This window comes from Stigmatopora nigra, chromosome 13, assembly GCF_051989575.1.
Source record: "Stigmatopora nigra isolate UIUO_SnigA chromosome 13, RoL_Snig_1.1, whole genome shotgun sequence".
Lineage (NCBI taxonomy): Eukaryota > Metazoa > Chordata > Actinopteri > Syngnathiformes > Syngnathidae > Stigmatopora > Stigmatopora nigra.
In genome coordinates, this window is record NC_135520.1 from 12,053,031 (window position 1) to 12,069,508 (window position 16,478).

At 41.6% G+C, this 16,478-nt stretch overlaps 1 protein-coding gene across 3 annotated transcripts in view; it reads left to right on the top strand.

Annotated features, from left to right (window-relative positions):
• The first annotated feature begins 3,972 nt into the window (after window positions 1–3,972).
• Window positions 3,973–16,478, top strand: part of sec23a (Sec23 homolog A, coat complex II component) — a 38,193-nt gene continuing 25,687 nt past the window's right edge. The window contains exons 1-5 of one of the 3 annotated variants that reach the window (XM_077730780.1): window positions 3,973–4,213; window positions 9,631–9,874; window positions 12,559–12,616; window positions 12,692–12,778; window positions 12,843–13,079. In XM_077730780.1, the coding sequence (XP_077586906.1) occupies window positions 9,654–9,874; window positions 12,559–12,616; window positions 12,692–12,778; window positions 12,843–13,079 (603 nt within the window). In that variant the 5' untranslated portion in view covers window positions 3,973–4,213; window positions 9,631–9,653. The remainder of the gene's footprint in view (window positions 4,214–9,630; window positions 9,875–12,558; window positions 12,617–12,691; window positions 12,779–12,842; window positions 13,080–16,478) is intronic. The other 2 variants (XM_077730778.1, XM_077730779.1) reach the window with 2 other exon arrangements.

The window sequence follows — 16,478 nt, forward strand, 5'->3', positions numbered from 1 at the left end:
TCGCCATCAACCGGGCTTTCAAAGCAAAGTTGCTATCAGCATGGGAGCAGTGGAGACGGGACTCGTCGTTTTGGAAGACTCATTTGAGCAATTGTTTTATTCGGACACAGAAAATGGGGACTTTGATGGTATTGTGGGTGATGATGACGTGAGTACATTGTAAAATGGCTAAATAATTGACCATCAAAGTGTTCAGCATTCGCTTTAAAGATATCTGGCACCATCTTGCGTTGTGAATGGGTAATAATGTCTAGACCTCGAAGGTAAGACGACCGACACTTTTTAAGTCTTATTTCAATGCCAAAAAACACCATCCTACATTCAGGCCAATACGATGTTATGCAATATTTAACATAATATTCGTGCATAGCCATCTAAAATTAACAGGCCAATTAGGCTTACTTTGTGTTTAACCCTCCAAGGATCCAAACTGGGCCAAAATTATAAAATTTGAATTATTTAGAAATCAAACAATGTGAATTTGTTTTTTGTAGCAGCATGTAGAATGGCATCTTCGGCATACATTTGTCAGGTGACGATTGAAGGAAACCAGCTTGGCAGATAATTTATCCAAAGCCTTTTTATTATTATTATTGTTATTATTGTTATAGTTATTAGTTTTGGCATTAGCATTATAGTACTGTTACCATTAAAGTAAGATTTTATTTGGACTTTAAGGTGATAATATTTGTCTTTACGACGTGAAAGCATTGTTGTCATCCCGCAATTCTCTCCCAAGTAAACTGAGTCTTTGGCAGTTTCATGAATGACCAGATTTTGGCTTAGGTGGATGAGTTACTGTAGTATTTAAAGTTCAAATTAGTTAATACAAGGTTAATGCAGACTAGAGGGCTTAGAGAACAATATGAAGGTAGATACTGTAATTTACACCAGCATAGAAAACATTGAGATTAATCTGTATTTTAGTAAGTCCAGGAATCATACCCCAGAAAAATTTAGACCCATTCCCCGTGCAAAATGACTCACCAGAACCGAGGGGATCCGCTTTTAGTTCACACCCGTACGCAATCTAGACTGGTTTTGAATTGGCAGAACACTTTCACCTGATGGACAAATAAATGTATTGCAATTGGGTCCGGTACCGGGTATAAGTGCACTTTTAACCAGGATATCAAGCACCCTGGGCTCGTTTATAGTCTCTAAAAATCGCCAGTGCTTTTATTTATGCTGCAGAATTCGTATTTATTCATTTAATGCTGTTTTCGGCTAGATTTAAATTCATTTTTGTGCATTTTGGTGCTTTTCGCCATTGACGTCCTTGGCTGTCTTTTACCAGGGAAATCCCCGAACTCGATTTAAACTTCCAAAGAGATCTCGTATCTGTATTTAATCATTAAATGCTGTTTTCCACGTGATTTTAGCACATTATAAATATTATAAATATACAAAATATTCGTGAATACTCTTGTCATGGGAAGAGTATTCAAGAATATTTTTTATCAAGCAGCACCACTATATTTGAACTTGTAGAAGTTGTTTAATTGACAACTCTTTGGAGTTCGAGATACGCAGAAATATATACCTGTTAAATATATTTTCATTTTCAATAATTTCCCAATATTTTAGGAAAATATATATTCAAAATGATTTGCTGAGAACCTTAATTCAAAAATTAATCTCAATGTATTCTATTCTGGTGTAAATTACAGTATCAACTGTTAGAACTCCTTTGTTGTTATCTGTAACATGTTATTCTAAATTAATGTTGTGATCAGTAACGGGCCAAGGTTGAAAAAGTTGTACACAACCGGGGGCTGGGCGAGCGGGTCGGCTAAATGTTCTTCGGCTAGATAGTTGGTTGGCCAAATATTCGTTCGGCTTATTCTATGTTCGGCCAGGTGGTCTTTCGGCGAGTTGGATGTCGGCCAGATGTCAGTCGGCTAAATGTCTTTCGGCTAGTAGACAGCCACGGTTTTATCAGTACCTTGGAGATCAGCCATAGCAAAATGTAATTTATAAATCACCAAAGACAATCCGAACAATAACAAAGCAATCTGTGAGGTTTAAATAGTGAGGTTTAAACCCATGGACAGCAAGAGAAAAGGGAACCCCTTGGAGGGGCATGAAAGGCGAAGGGCAAAAGTGCACACACACAAATTTGTATTTGTAAGTTCATAAAAATGTGAAAATCCACGCTGAAACTCGCAAGGGGAAGCCGCTCGCCTGTCCTCTGCTTGCTACTAGGACAGAGTACTGAAGTTAAAAATAAATAAATACGTACACATTTTAAATAGGGGTGACCCTACTTTGCATTTTTTCGTTTATCGCGGCCATGTCTACATTAACCGCAATAATGGAGGGATTACTGTATATAGTTTCACACTTGCTAATCAGATTTTTTACTCCTATTTGATCCTTGTTCTATGTAGCCTGGTCACATGATTGTTTGAGAACAGAATATATCCCTGGTGTATGTTTTATAAACAATTGTTCCTACGTTCTACAGATATAATGAATGCTTCAAAGTTTAACAGAATGACAATATCATAAAACTGTTTCGATCTGTGCCCCAGCATCCTGTCCTGTTCTTATAATTCAGAAGGAAATGTTATATTTTGAGATCCGTCCCCCAACAGATGTTTAAGTTAACGCCCACTAGGAAAATTTGAAATACTGGAATCAAGATAACACAAAGGTGTTTTTTTTAATTCAAATAAACCAGTGAGAAGTGACTGCTGAGAGCAATCCGTGTCTTGTCTGCATTTTTTCCTTCTATGAAATTAAGTCGCAGTGAAGTAACAGGAAGGTCGTTTGGCGTGGATCTGCCTTCTACAGGCCGACTGAAGGAGGGTAAGTAAGAAGACTGTGAGAGGTAAGTGATCCATCTTATTCTTGTTGGCATCGGTGAGGCAACTTGCAGTCGCCGGATTGATGGCGCTCAAGGAGGCGGAGAGCTAAAAAGTATGAATATGTCATAAATGGGTCTTGCCCTGGAAGACGATCTTGTGGAGAAGCACTATACAATTTCGTCATATGCTGCTAACGGTATGATGACTACTAGGCTTTTTGTCAAGTCAATGATGACAACAATGCCTATGTCTGATTTTCATTTTCATTTTTTAGAACAGTATCAATGAGCAATATAATATGATTGGGCATACAAAAGGTTGTTTTTCTCTCTGAATGACCATCAGCTGACTGATGGGCTCCAGCAACCCTTCCGAGGATACGTGGTTCAGAAGATAAAAAAAACTACTAGTCCATTTATGAGCAAACAAGATGGAGTTGTCCGTATATTCATTTATTTCTGGAATTATCTATCTTCACAAGGGTCACATGGAGTGCTGAAGTCTATCACATCTAACTGCGGAGGACAATGAAACTGAATTGGTGGCCAGCCAAACACTGGGCATGAGGAGATGGATGTGGGAGTAAACTGGAGTACCCAGGGAAAACCCACATAAACCCAGGGAGAACATGCAAGCTCCACATAGTGAGTACATATCTGGGATTGAACTCTCGACCCTAGAACTGTGTGGCGGATGTGTTAACCACTCGTCTGCCACGTCTTGTCTGTACATTTGCAACAATATGGAGTTGGGCCTCTTCAGTAGGGACACTACAAAAAAGTCAGGTGGTAAGTACATATACTTTTTGGGGGAATTATTTTACATCAAGAGCCCAGCGGCTGAATGGTTTGCGCATAGGCCTCACAGTGGGGTACCTGGGTACCAGGTCAGTCCACCTGTGTGGCATTCGCATATTCTCAGGGTACTCTGGTTTCCCCCCACATTCAAAAGACATGCATAGTAGGTTGGTTGTACACAGTAAAGCATGAATGAGCATTTGTCTCCGTGTGCCCTGTGATTGGCTAGCCACCAATTCAGGTGTCCCCTGCCTCTGGCCCAAAATCACCCCCTCCCCCCGAAACCTCACCTAAACACCCCTCCCCCAACCTGCACCCCCCGCGGTCCTGGTGAGGATAAAGCGGTTCAGAAAATGAGATGCAATGAGATTTTACACCAAAGGCATTTGAAAAATATTTGTTTGGAATTGAATCCCCGAATATTCCTCGAAGTGAGCCCTCCTCTTCAAATCATCTCTATACGTTCTATGTCTTGACGTGGCGCTTCCGCCATGTTGTATTGCTTCGTTTTCAATCCCCTCCACATTCACGCCCACCAGAGTGAACGCCGTACGATTCGGGCGTTCTAAGTGATAAGGAGACTGAACACGTGAACATAAACAGTTGGTAAGTGAGTGAGTTTTTTCTTATTGCGTTTTCGTTGCTATGCTTCATTGAACAGCCTGCACTCGTTAGTTATCCGGTTGTTACTATGCCTTTGCTACTAGTTAATGTTAGAAGAGTTGATTACTTAAATTATCAGTTATATGATAACAATATAAATATTCTATGCGTTTTCTGACGTCAATATTATCCAAATGTTTTCTTAGCCGCTGAACTTTGTCCGTATTTTCTCATAACATCATTCTTTAGTTATGAACAGTTGAACACCATAATCTTTGTTTTTTTATATATATATATATATATATATATATATATATATATATATATATATATATATATATATATATATATATATATATGTATATGTATATGTATATGTATATGTATATGTATATGTATATGTATATGTATATGTATATGTATATGTATATGTATATGTATATGTATATGTATATGTATATGTATATGTATATGTATATGTATATGTATATGTATATGTATATGTATATGTATATGTATATGTATATGTATATGTATATGTATATGTATATGTATATGTATATGTATATGTATATGTATATGTATATGTATATGTATATGTATATGTATATGTATATGTATATGTATATGTATATGTATATGTATATGTATATGTATATGTATATGTATATGTATATGTATATGTATATGTATATGTATATGTATATGTATATATATATATATATATATATATATATATATATATATATATATATATATATATTTATATATATATTTATATATTTATATATTTATATATATATATATATATATATATATATATATATATATATATATATATATATATATATATATATATATATATATATATATATATATATATATATATATATATATATATATATATATATATATATATATATATATATATATATATATATATATATATATATATATATATATATATATATATATATATATATATATATATATATATATATATATATATATATATATATATATATATATATATATATATATATATATATATATATATACATATATATACACATACACATACACATATACATATACATATACATATATATATATAAGGAAGCTAACAGACAATTTGGAATTTTGGAATTATTTAATAGGTATTGATGGACAAAATATAATATATGATTCAGATATTTCTTAGGCCAGCTGACGGCCCGCCACTGCAATTAACTAGTATTACACATACACACATACATATATATACATATAGTATACATATTTAAATACATATGTATATATGTGCATACCCACGTACACACATACATATATATATATATATATATATATATATATATATATATATATGTATGTGTGTACGTGGGTATGCACATATATACATATGTATTTAAATATGTATACTATATGTATATATATGTATGTGTGTATGTGTAATACTAGTTAATTGCAGTGGCGGGCCGTCAGCTGGCCTAAGAAATATCTGAATCATATATTATATTTTGTCCATCAATACCTATTAAATAATTCCAAAATTCCAAATTGTCTGTTAGCTTCCTTTCATTGCTTTTTCCCCTGGTTGCACTGCTTCCAGATGTGTGTTTTCATATTGAAGCATTTAACCAATCACATTTCAGCCATTTTTTGTTGCCAGGGTCTGAAATCTGCCTCAAGGCCTTGACAATCAGTTCTACAGGTCCTGCTGCATTAAACAAGCGTTGATAAGACTGTTGATTTAATCAATCAGAATTCGATTTGGTGACACAAAGGCCATTTTGCAGGCATAGGGATACTTTCACCAACTATGATTGGCTAGTAGGCGGACCAGAACCAAAGTGAGCTAGCCAGAGATCACAAACTCCACCCACAATGGCAGACGAAGGAAAACAAATTGATTTGGTTGCAGATTTGCTCACAAAGCTATTTTCCAGACTGACTTTTCCAGAAAAAAATGACATCATTAAGAAAGGGCGGTCAACTTCGAAGCTAGCAAGCCTGTTACAGCCGGGAAAAGGATGTGTCCGCCACTTTCAGTCTACGACAGAGCTACCAAACTGTATTTGGAGCGAGCTGCACAAGCAAATATATTCTTGTGTTAATTTAAAGCCTTTTTCAAGACAAATTATGCCAGAAATATGACAGGACAGGCTCGACTTTCATCATTAGTTTCGATGGCGATAGAAAAGAAGGAAGAAAGAAAGGAGGATGCATATTCTGTACAGTTAAAAATGATTTTTGGTGAGTAAAATATGGCTATATTTATTAGGTTCATTTTTAGTTATATTTAACATAATATACAGTGATCCCTCGCTTATCGCGGTTAATGGGGACCGGGACCCCCCCCGCAGTAGGGTGAAACCGCGAAGTAGGCGGGCGCCATCAAAAACGCTTATAGAAACGTATAACACGTGCACAAAACCACCATCAGGCTAATATGCTGTTCATTCAGGTCTTGTATTCCACATTAGAATACAGGTGTTATGTTGGTGCATACAAACAAATCAAAGATAGTATATATATAGAGTAAAAAACTGCAAATGTAATAAATGTAAACTTTTATTCAGAAAACTTGGAAATTCAAAAACATCATAGCAGAGTCACTCGATCCTCGTGGGCTTTGAAACCTGTCTTCTGAAGTTCGTCCTTGAAAAGAAATGTTCGGGATGGCATCCTCTTCCAGTAGAGTCCTGTTTCATCCATATTAAAGACTTGCTCCGGGGCATAGCCCTTTTCTTCTATCATTCCCGGAAACACATCCTCATCATAACGCCTCGCTGCTGCTCCGTCTGCAGAGGTTGCATCTCCATGCAGCGACTCATTCCTAAGTCCGACTCGCCGCTTAAACCTCTCAAGCCAGCCCTTGCTGGCAGCGAAAGCCGTACGTGGTCGTGGGTTAGTTTGGCTTGAAGCACCGGGCAGAGGATCACCTTCGTCGACGTCTTTTTCCCCGTCCAGAACGTTGACGTCGTCGTCACCACTCGTATGCACCATGGCATCAAACAAAGATTTTGCTTTACTTCGGATTAAGTTTCCGTCCAGGCTGATTTGCTTCGCCCTACAATCACGGATCCAAATAACCAGTGCATGGAGTGTTTGGGAGGCATCACGAAGGGCTTAACAAAACTTTTACGCTTAACTTGGCGAGAAGCGTACTGTATAGCACGAGATAGGCGTGGACTGAGAATGGGCATCCGTGGTGAATGGGCCAATGGGGAGTCGAGTATATTCAGTGAGCATTCAGCTGGCCAATCAGCTTGCGTTTATGCCCGTGATGCGGCCGTGATGCGTCCGTGATCCCCCATGATGCTTTGCGCATATGTGCATTTTTTGTGTTTTAAAATTTATAAAATGATGAAATTACTAATTCAAATTGAATATTTTGTTTCCACACCTTGTAGGACGATGTAATTTATAATTTTAATTTAATATCTTTAAATTTTTCCTTTTTCTTTTTCCTGAAAAAAATCTGCGAAGCTCTGCAGGCGCAATAGCTGGAACGCAAAGTAGCGAGGGATCACTGTAAAACAATACAAGGGAGGCATCGGGCACATCTTTGGGGTGACTTGCAAGGAGAATCCATCTTGACTTCGTCCGCGTCACAGATTATTCTAAGAGACCGAATTTATCTCGTGCCAATTTAAGACATCAAATCAAAACAGTTACAAGGTTATCAAAAACCAACTGCTGTTAGGTTTTAAACAAACATTCGGCAAAACAATTCCATATTAGGCAAACCGAGCGAGTATTCCCGGAGGTTGATTGATAGCCATCCGCTGGAATCAAAACAATTCAAGAGTCCTTCACAAATCTTCATTACAAACCCAGATCAACAGTCCTCGGACCTCTGGACTGGGTATGATCTCAGGTCTATAGTCCTCGGATTAGGTCAAAACAGTTAAATGTCCTTGGAGCCAGCTCAGTTATACTGAGCGTTTGTCTCCGTTGCAAGCACATATTAATATACACATATAATGATTAATGCTCACATTTATAAAAGTATCCCAGATTAACCCCAGCAATGTTCCTAAATAATATTTCAATTGTGGGCCTGGTACTGATATCTGAAAATCTCCAGTGTATGTATTTAATCACCAAATGCTACTAGGAAGTGGATTTTACCCCATTTTAGTGCAATGTTAGCCGTTTCGCATATGGACGTATATGACGTATCAACGTTCATCGGTGTCTTTTTCCCGGGGAAATGATGTTCCGGGCCCGGTTCTGATGTCTAAAAAGCTCCAGTATTTGTATTTAATCAAAAAATGCATTTTTCGGCTGACGTCTTTTCCCGGGAAAATAACCCCCTGGCCCGGTTGTAATATCTGAAAAGCTCCAGTATTTTTATTTAATCATTAAATGCTGCTAGGAAGTGCATTATAACCCATTTTTGAGCATTGATTTATTGATTATTTTTTTGTGTCGCAGCTGTAGCTGCAGTAGAGTTTTATAGCCATAAATGTTTCTGAGGGTTGGATTGATTTGTTGAAGGTGCTACCCCACTCTCACACCCATACCTAGGGACAATTTAGAGTTTCCAATCAACCTACCATGCATGTTTTTGGAATGTGGTAGGAAACCGGAGTACCCTGAGAAAACCCACGCAGGAGAACATGCAAATTCAACACAGCCCCGTATTTTAATCCAGGACCCCAGAGCTGTGAGGCGGCTGCGCTAACCGCCTCCCGCACCGGGCCGCCAATACATTTCCTATATCCGTTATTTTGTTTCTTTTTTATGGCTGTTGTCTGCTGAAATTTATGCTTGGAAGAAGCAGTGGCCAAGTGCATTCCTCAAACGGACTCGCAGTCGACAACAACTCTTCATGTTTCAAAATTCTCTTATGGTTTTTTTCACCGCCGTTCATCGTTGTAGGCTTGAAGTTTTGCATGGAGAAAGCTGTGGCTGCCGATTGCCTCCAACCTTAACCGAAGCCTGCGGTGAGCAAAATTGTGTTGAGGAATTCAGCAAGAAGGCTGCTGAGGGGGAAACAGCCAACATTTCAAAAGCACAAATCAGAAAAAGAATGTGGAGAAATTTTACTAACTTTCCGAATTCATGGAAAAAACATGCGTTCGCTCACCTTGACGACGTTTGTTTAGTGCATTATATAAACATTATTAAAAGTTATCAAAAACAATTGTCTTTAGATTGTTTGTTCTCAAAATGTTTTCTATAAAAAGAATCATTCATTTTCTTAAAAGCTTATCGTCACGAGGCTTGAGGTGAGCTGGAGCCTATCTCAGCTAACGATACAGTAATACAGTAGATAAAGTGCGTAAATGAGTCAACTCGTAATTTGTGACATGTTGACTCGCATTTATCGCTCTATTGAAATGTATGTCTCTTGTGATCTTGGCGCCAGCAAGGGATCCCTAATAAATTGACTTTTGGTCTTCTCTTGGCAGTGTGACGGTGCAGCCGCATTGTCATGGCGACTTTTCCTGAGTACATTGCGCAGAATGAGGAGCGTGACGGCGTGCGCTTCAGCTGGAATGTGTGGCCGTCCAGCCGTTTGGAGGCTACCCGTATGGTTGTACCCGTGGCTGCACTCTTTACACCCCTCAAAGAGCGACCCGACCTGCCACCCATCCAGTACGAACCAGTGCTGTGTAGCCGCGCATCCTGCCGTGCTGTACTCAACCCACTCTGGTACACAGACACGCATACACCTGACACATTAACATTATTTGGCAATCAATAGGGCTGCTAAAAACAATTATTTTGAAATTCAATTAATCAGACATTTTTTAGACAATGTATTTTTATTTATGCGTAGCATTCAGATCGCCACAACAGGCCTGCATCTCCATAGCAGAACAGCATTTACATCCCGTGTCTCCCTATTAACCAAACAGCGGAACTCATTAACATTAACATGGTATCTACTAGCTTAATTATGTACAAAAGAACGCCACAGTGTAGATTAATTTATGTCGCAAAAAACAAAAAATGACAAGACGTAAGGCGGCCCGGGGTCCTGGGTTAAAATCTAGGTCATGTCCGTCTGTGTTCTCTCGGGCCTGCTTGGGTTTCTTCCGGGTACTGCGGTTTCCTCCCACATTCCAAACACATGTATGGTAGGCTGATTGGGCGCAATAAATTGCCCCTAGTTGTGGGTGTCCATCTCCTTGTGCCCTGTGATTGGCTGGCCACCGATTCAGGGTGTTCTCCACCTCTAGCCCAGAGTCAGCTAGGATAGGCTCCAGGACCCCCCGTGTCCCTAATGAGGATAATGGTACAAAAAATGGGATGAAATGGGATGAGACAAGACATAATTCATCTAGATAGGTAATATGCTATTTGGCACGCCCATTCTCCTGTTGTGTTAACCTTCTTCGGCGTGGAGAGAAGAAGCGGTGCCCAGACTTTCACCATTTTTCATTTCTGTTCTGGTTGGGAGTTTCAGCGTAGATTTAGACATTTTTAAATGTTCTTCCAAACTCCTCGCTCGACCTCGCCCGTCCAAACTCCTCGCTTGACCTCGCCTGTCAAAACTCCTCGCTCGACCTCTCCCGTCCAAACTCCTCGCCCAACCACACCAGTCCAGATGTCTCGCCGTTCCAAGCTTCCCAAATTCCCGTGCTGATACCATGCAAGAAACTCCCGTTGCCTCTGCGGCCGCCTGTCGCACCGTGCCGAAGCCACGAACCAGGATTCCGGTGCCGGCTGGCTTGCCTAGCTCCTGTCTGCCAAGTGCCAGTCTGCCAAGCGCCAGTCTGCCAAGCGCCAGTCTGCCAAGCACCAGTCTGCCAAGCACCAGTCTGCCAAGCGCCAGTCTGCCAAGCGCCAGTCTGCCAAGCGCCAGTCTGCCAAGCGCCAGTCTGCCAAGCGCCAGTCTGCCAAGCGCCAGTCTGCCAAGCGCCAGTCTGCCAAGCGCCAGACTGTCACGCGCTGTCTGCCAAGCGTCGTCTTGCCAAGCGCCGTCCTGCCAAGCGCCGTCCTGCCAAGCGTCGTCTTGCCAAGCGCCGTCCTGCCAAGTGCCGTCCTGCCAAGCGCCGTCCTGCCAAGCGCCGTCCTGCCAAGCGCCGTCCTGCCAAGCGCCGTCCTGCCAAGCGCCGTCCTGCCAAGCGCCGTCCTGCCAAGCGCCGTCCTGCCAAGCGCCGTCCTGCCAAGCGCCGTCCTGCCAAGCGCCGTCCTGCCAAGCGCCGTCCTGCCAAGCGCCGTCCTACCAAGCGCCGTCCTGCCAAGCGCCGTCCTGCCAAGCGCCGTCCTGCCAAGCGCCGTCCTGCCAAGCGCCGTCCTGCCAAGCGCCGTCCTGCCAAGCGCCGTCCTGCCAAGCGCCGTCCTGCCAAGCGCCGTCCTGCCAAGCGCCGTCCTGCCAGGCACCGTCCTGCCAGGGGACACCTGCCGGACCGGCCACAATCACTCCCCACCATTGGCTGGCGCAGACGCACGCCGGACCGGCCACGCTCACTCCTCATCGCGCCTCCCGGACTGACCGCTTCCTCGTCTCGTTTCTTTCCGGCATGGACGCCCGCCGGACCGACCACGCCCATGCCTTGTCACCGGACGCCCACTGGACCGGCCACTCCCACGCCTCATCATCGGCCAACGCGGACGCCCGCCAGAACGACCACAGCCTCGTTTCGTTTCTGGCCGGCGCGGACGCCCGCCGGACCGGCCACAACCTTGTCTTTTAACGGGCTGGCGTGGACGCCCCCCGGGATGACGTTAACGGCTACCACGCGCCATCCCTGCCTGCTTCTCGCTTCTCATGGACATTTGGCATTGGGACGTCTAGGATTCGTCCCTTTGAGGGAAAGTACTGTCAGGAATGGCTCATTTGCCCCTCCTGGCTTGACGTCATTTCATTGCAGCTTTGTTCAATTGCTTGATTACATCCTGAGTTATTTAAGGGCTACGGTAGTGTTAGTCGTTGTCGGATCGACTTCAAATTATTATGACGTAACTTCCTGCACGCCGTGCCGAGACATAACACACGGCGCTACTTGGTAAATTACTACATGCTTCGTTTCAGTTGCTTTTGGGATATTCGAGCCCATGTTGTTTATGTAAACTTTGTCGAGTTATTAAATACCAATCCACCATGAGAACAGAATTCATTATTTAAAAATAGAGAAAAGATAAACAGGCCCCTGGCCCAGAGTCAGCTGGGATGGGCCCCAGCCTCCCACCCCTCCGTGACACTAATGAGGATAAAGCGGTTCAGAAAATGAGATGAGCTGAGATGAGCTTTGAAAGACAATTTAGAAAATTGATAGATCAACCATGTCTAAAAATGATCAAAAATCAAAATATTTGTTGATTCATTTGAGAATATGATTACTTGATGAATTAAAAAATGTTTTGCATCACATGATCTTGTCCCCTAGCCAAGTGGACTACAGGGCCAAGCTGTGGGCGTGTAACTTTTGCTACCAGAGGAATCAGGTATTGCTGGAGTCGCAAAGTGTTCTGTGTAATTTTGATTCTGCCTCACCCGCTCCACCTCTTTGTTCTTTTCAGTTCCCGCCATCCTACTCGGGCATCTCTGAAGTCAACCAGCCGGCTGAACTGCTTCCTCAGTTCTCCACCATTGAATATGTGGTTCAGGTGAGCTGCACCACAACGCACCCGCCTACTCCAGTAGTAACAAATTCCCACCGGCCTTGTTCAGCGTGGCCCCCAGATGCCACTGGTGTTCCTCTATGTGGTGGACACATGCATGGAGGAAGATGATCTGCAGGCCTTGAAAGAGTCCCTGCAGATGTCCTTGTCCCTACTGCCCCCCACAGCGCTAGTGGGCCTCATCACCTTTGGTCGCATCGTGCACGTTCATGAGCTGGGCTGCGAGGGAATCTCCAAAAGTTACGTCTTCAAGGGAACCAAAGATCTTAGTGCCAAACAGCTGCAGGTATGTCATGTTCTATGAAGTTCGGGGCTTTCATTAAAATCTTTTACACTATTTTTTTTTACTTTTACTGCAAATTAATATTGGCTCCATATATCAGTTATCAATCTCCTCTAACTACAGTAATTCCTTGACATACGAGTGTGAACATACTTTTCCGAGCAAATTTTATTGTACAAGAAGGTTTAAATTAAGTGCAACGTAAGATTAAAACTTAAGTGTTTGAATAGTAATCTAAGTTCATTTAAGTTGAATTGAAAATGTGTTATGTTATGAGCACGTTGCCATCCGTCAAGTCTCTCTCCTGTCCTTTCGGTGCTCGGACGTTTGGTCGCCGCTCTTTTTGGTCCCTTTTGGTCGCCGGTCAAATGTACTTGGATATTAAACAGTACTTAGACATTAAACTGTCCCTCTTAGATATTAAACTTTCTCTCTCTTATATATGAAAGTCTGTCCCATGAATATAATTTTGAGAGCGTACTTTAACAGTAAACTCTCTGTCACCATTTGACCGGCGACCAAAAGAGCGGCGACCAAAAGAGCGGCAACCAAACGACCAGCGCCCAAACGTCCGGTCACGGTCCTTTCTCTCTCTCATCCGCGGTAAGCCGCCACCGTCTGTAATGAATGGTCTCACAATTTACTATGGATGATCATAACCACTATAGGGGGTACGGCTTATATTCGCATAAAAACACGACATGCACGAAACTGCTAGTTGTCGACAATGACACGATGAAGTCATTACGCAAGACAATGCAGCAATATACAGTCATTTTTTTCAAAATAATGAAAAGATTAACAAATAAAACGCTAAACAAATATTGTAAATATTGTTGTTTTATTTATTGGATTGGATTGGATGACTTTATTCATCCCGTATTCGGGAAATTTCATTGTCACAGTAGCAAGAGGGTGAGAATGCAGATACAGGAAAGGCATAGTTTAGACATTGTTACAAGTTCAAAATTACAGTCGCAAAGGCCGCAGTATAACAAAATAGCAAAAACGCATACGGACTCGAGAAGTTGTAGAGTTGGATAAAACTGGAACCACACACAAAAAGTCTTCCATAAGATGGAGAACTACTGCAGACTGAGACCGAGGTTGAAAAACTGTAACGCTCCGCCCAGTCCTCATAGAGACATTACATGACAAGAGAGACATTATACTAGGAAGTTGCAGGGAGACAGACAGTGCTCATGATAGTCTAATGAGCAGCCTCTCGTGTCTGCTGTATGCTCGTATATCAAAATTTGTCTCTTATCTCAAGATAAATATTTTCCTGAAATTTTACTCGTATCTCAAATTGCTCGTATGTCGGGGCACTCATATGTCATGGTATTACTGTATTCTGTTTATCATGTTTTAATATTTTAAAGATAATCCATGAGGGAAGAAAAACAATCCCTCGAAAGTTTTACAAATATATTTATTGAAAAACAGAAACATGAATATTATTTGTATTTACTTTTTCTTTTTTAATTTATTGAACATTTTAGAATAAAGCGTCCATTTCATATTCTGAGCCGCTTATTCTTGCAAGGGTCGTGGGGGCTGCTGAAGCCTATCCCAACTCACTATGGGTACCAGGCAAGGGACATCCTGAATTGGTGGCCAGCCAATCGCAGGAGACAACAAGACGGGACAATATTCACGCTCACACTCACCTAGGGGCAATTTAGAGTGTTCAAATGGCCTACAGGAATTGTTTTGGGAGGAAACCGGAAAATGCATGCAAGCCCAAGGAGAACATGAAAATTCCATACAGTATAGGCTGACCTGGGATCAAACCCTCGACCCCAGAACTGTGATGTCGACGCGCTAACCACTCGACCGCCGAAAACTTTCAATTTTGATTGTTTACATATGTTCATGAATTGTCTGTATGACCGTCATGAGTCATGGGGGGTGCTGGGGCCTATCCCAGCCAAATATGGACACCAGGCAGGGGATATCCTGCATTGTTGGCCAGCCAATGTCAGGGCACAATTAGACAAACAACCCCTCACTCTCACTTTCATACCTATAGGCAATTAGAGTGTTCCATCATCCTACTCTATGTTTTGGGGATTTGGGAGGGAACCAGGGTATCTGGAGAAATCTCATATATTTTATACACCTGTAATTCAATTTACACAAAATTATCAGATTTGTATCATGAAAGAAAGCTTTTTAGTTAATGCGAATGAGGTAATGGTAACATCTCTTGTTATGCAATCATACTGTCACAGCATGTGGACATAAAAACGGGATGGACCCAATCGCAAGGGAACCAGAAACGGTTATATACTGACTCAACAACAAATGAACAAAGAGGACTTAAAATACATAATCATTTGTTAACCAGACAATAAGAACAGGTGGGTGAAACACAAGGCAACAGAGGTTGGGATGACAAACAGGTGAAAGTATTGGACAATCCAGACAAGTTAAACAGGGAAAAAGACTAAATCCATACAAAACATCAAAAGCACATAAACCTAACAGTACCGCCCAACCAAAAGACAAATCCCAGACGGCCCAAAAGCAAAATCAGATAAAACCCCAAAGCAGTAGGGCAGGGAAAGTTCACCAGGGACCAAAATAGACGCAAACCTCGCCACCACATGAACCAGCAGCTGCACGGCGCTTGCCACCAAAAGGAGCTGAAATGATGCAGTTCTTCCCTAAGGAAGGGAGTCCAAGTGTTGCTGTTCTTGCCACCCAAGGGACCAGAAGCAGCTCGGCACTCACCTGACGGAGGGAGCTAAAGGGAGGCAGATGGACATCGGCGAGCACGGGCGTTTTCCCACTGGGTTTATAAGTGGATGCCTTCCTGCTGTCACGACTTGTGGGCATGCAGCCGTAAAAACAGCGAATGGACCCCATCACAGGGAATCAGGAAGGCCAAGAACAGTTGTGTACTGAAAGCGTTTTGGATTGGATTGGACTACTTTATTCATCCCGTATTCGGGAAATTTCATTGTGACATTACCAAGAAGGGGTGGGGGAATGCAGACACATTAATAATAAGACAAAGTGCAAACAAAACAGCAATCCAAAAATACAAAAGCGAACCAAAAGCCAGAGAATAAAACATACGTTTGACGCACACTGACAAAGACACAACAAAGATTTATAAATATACAGACATAGGTTAACGAGGCATTGCGAACAGGTGGGTGACACACAAGGCAATAGAAAGGCTAACACACATGCGGGGGGCGGCTTGACTGATTAAACAGGGAAAAAGTCAAGACCAAATCAATACAAAACACTAAAAGCACATAAACCTGAGACATACACTTGAATATTTCAATGATAATAAAAATTCAAATTTTCTCTATGCAAAGCATTTAGTTCCGATGCACATTTCAAACTCAGTGTAAAGTACATATTTATATAAGAGGAAATAGTTCC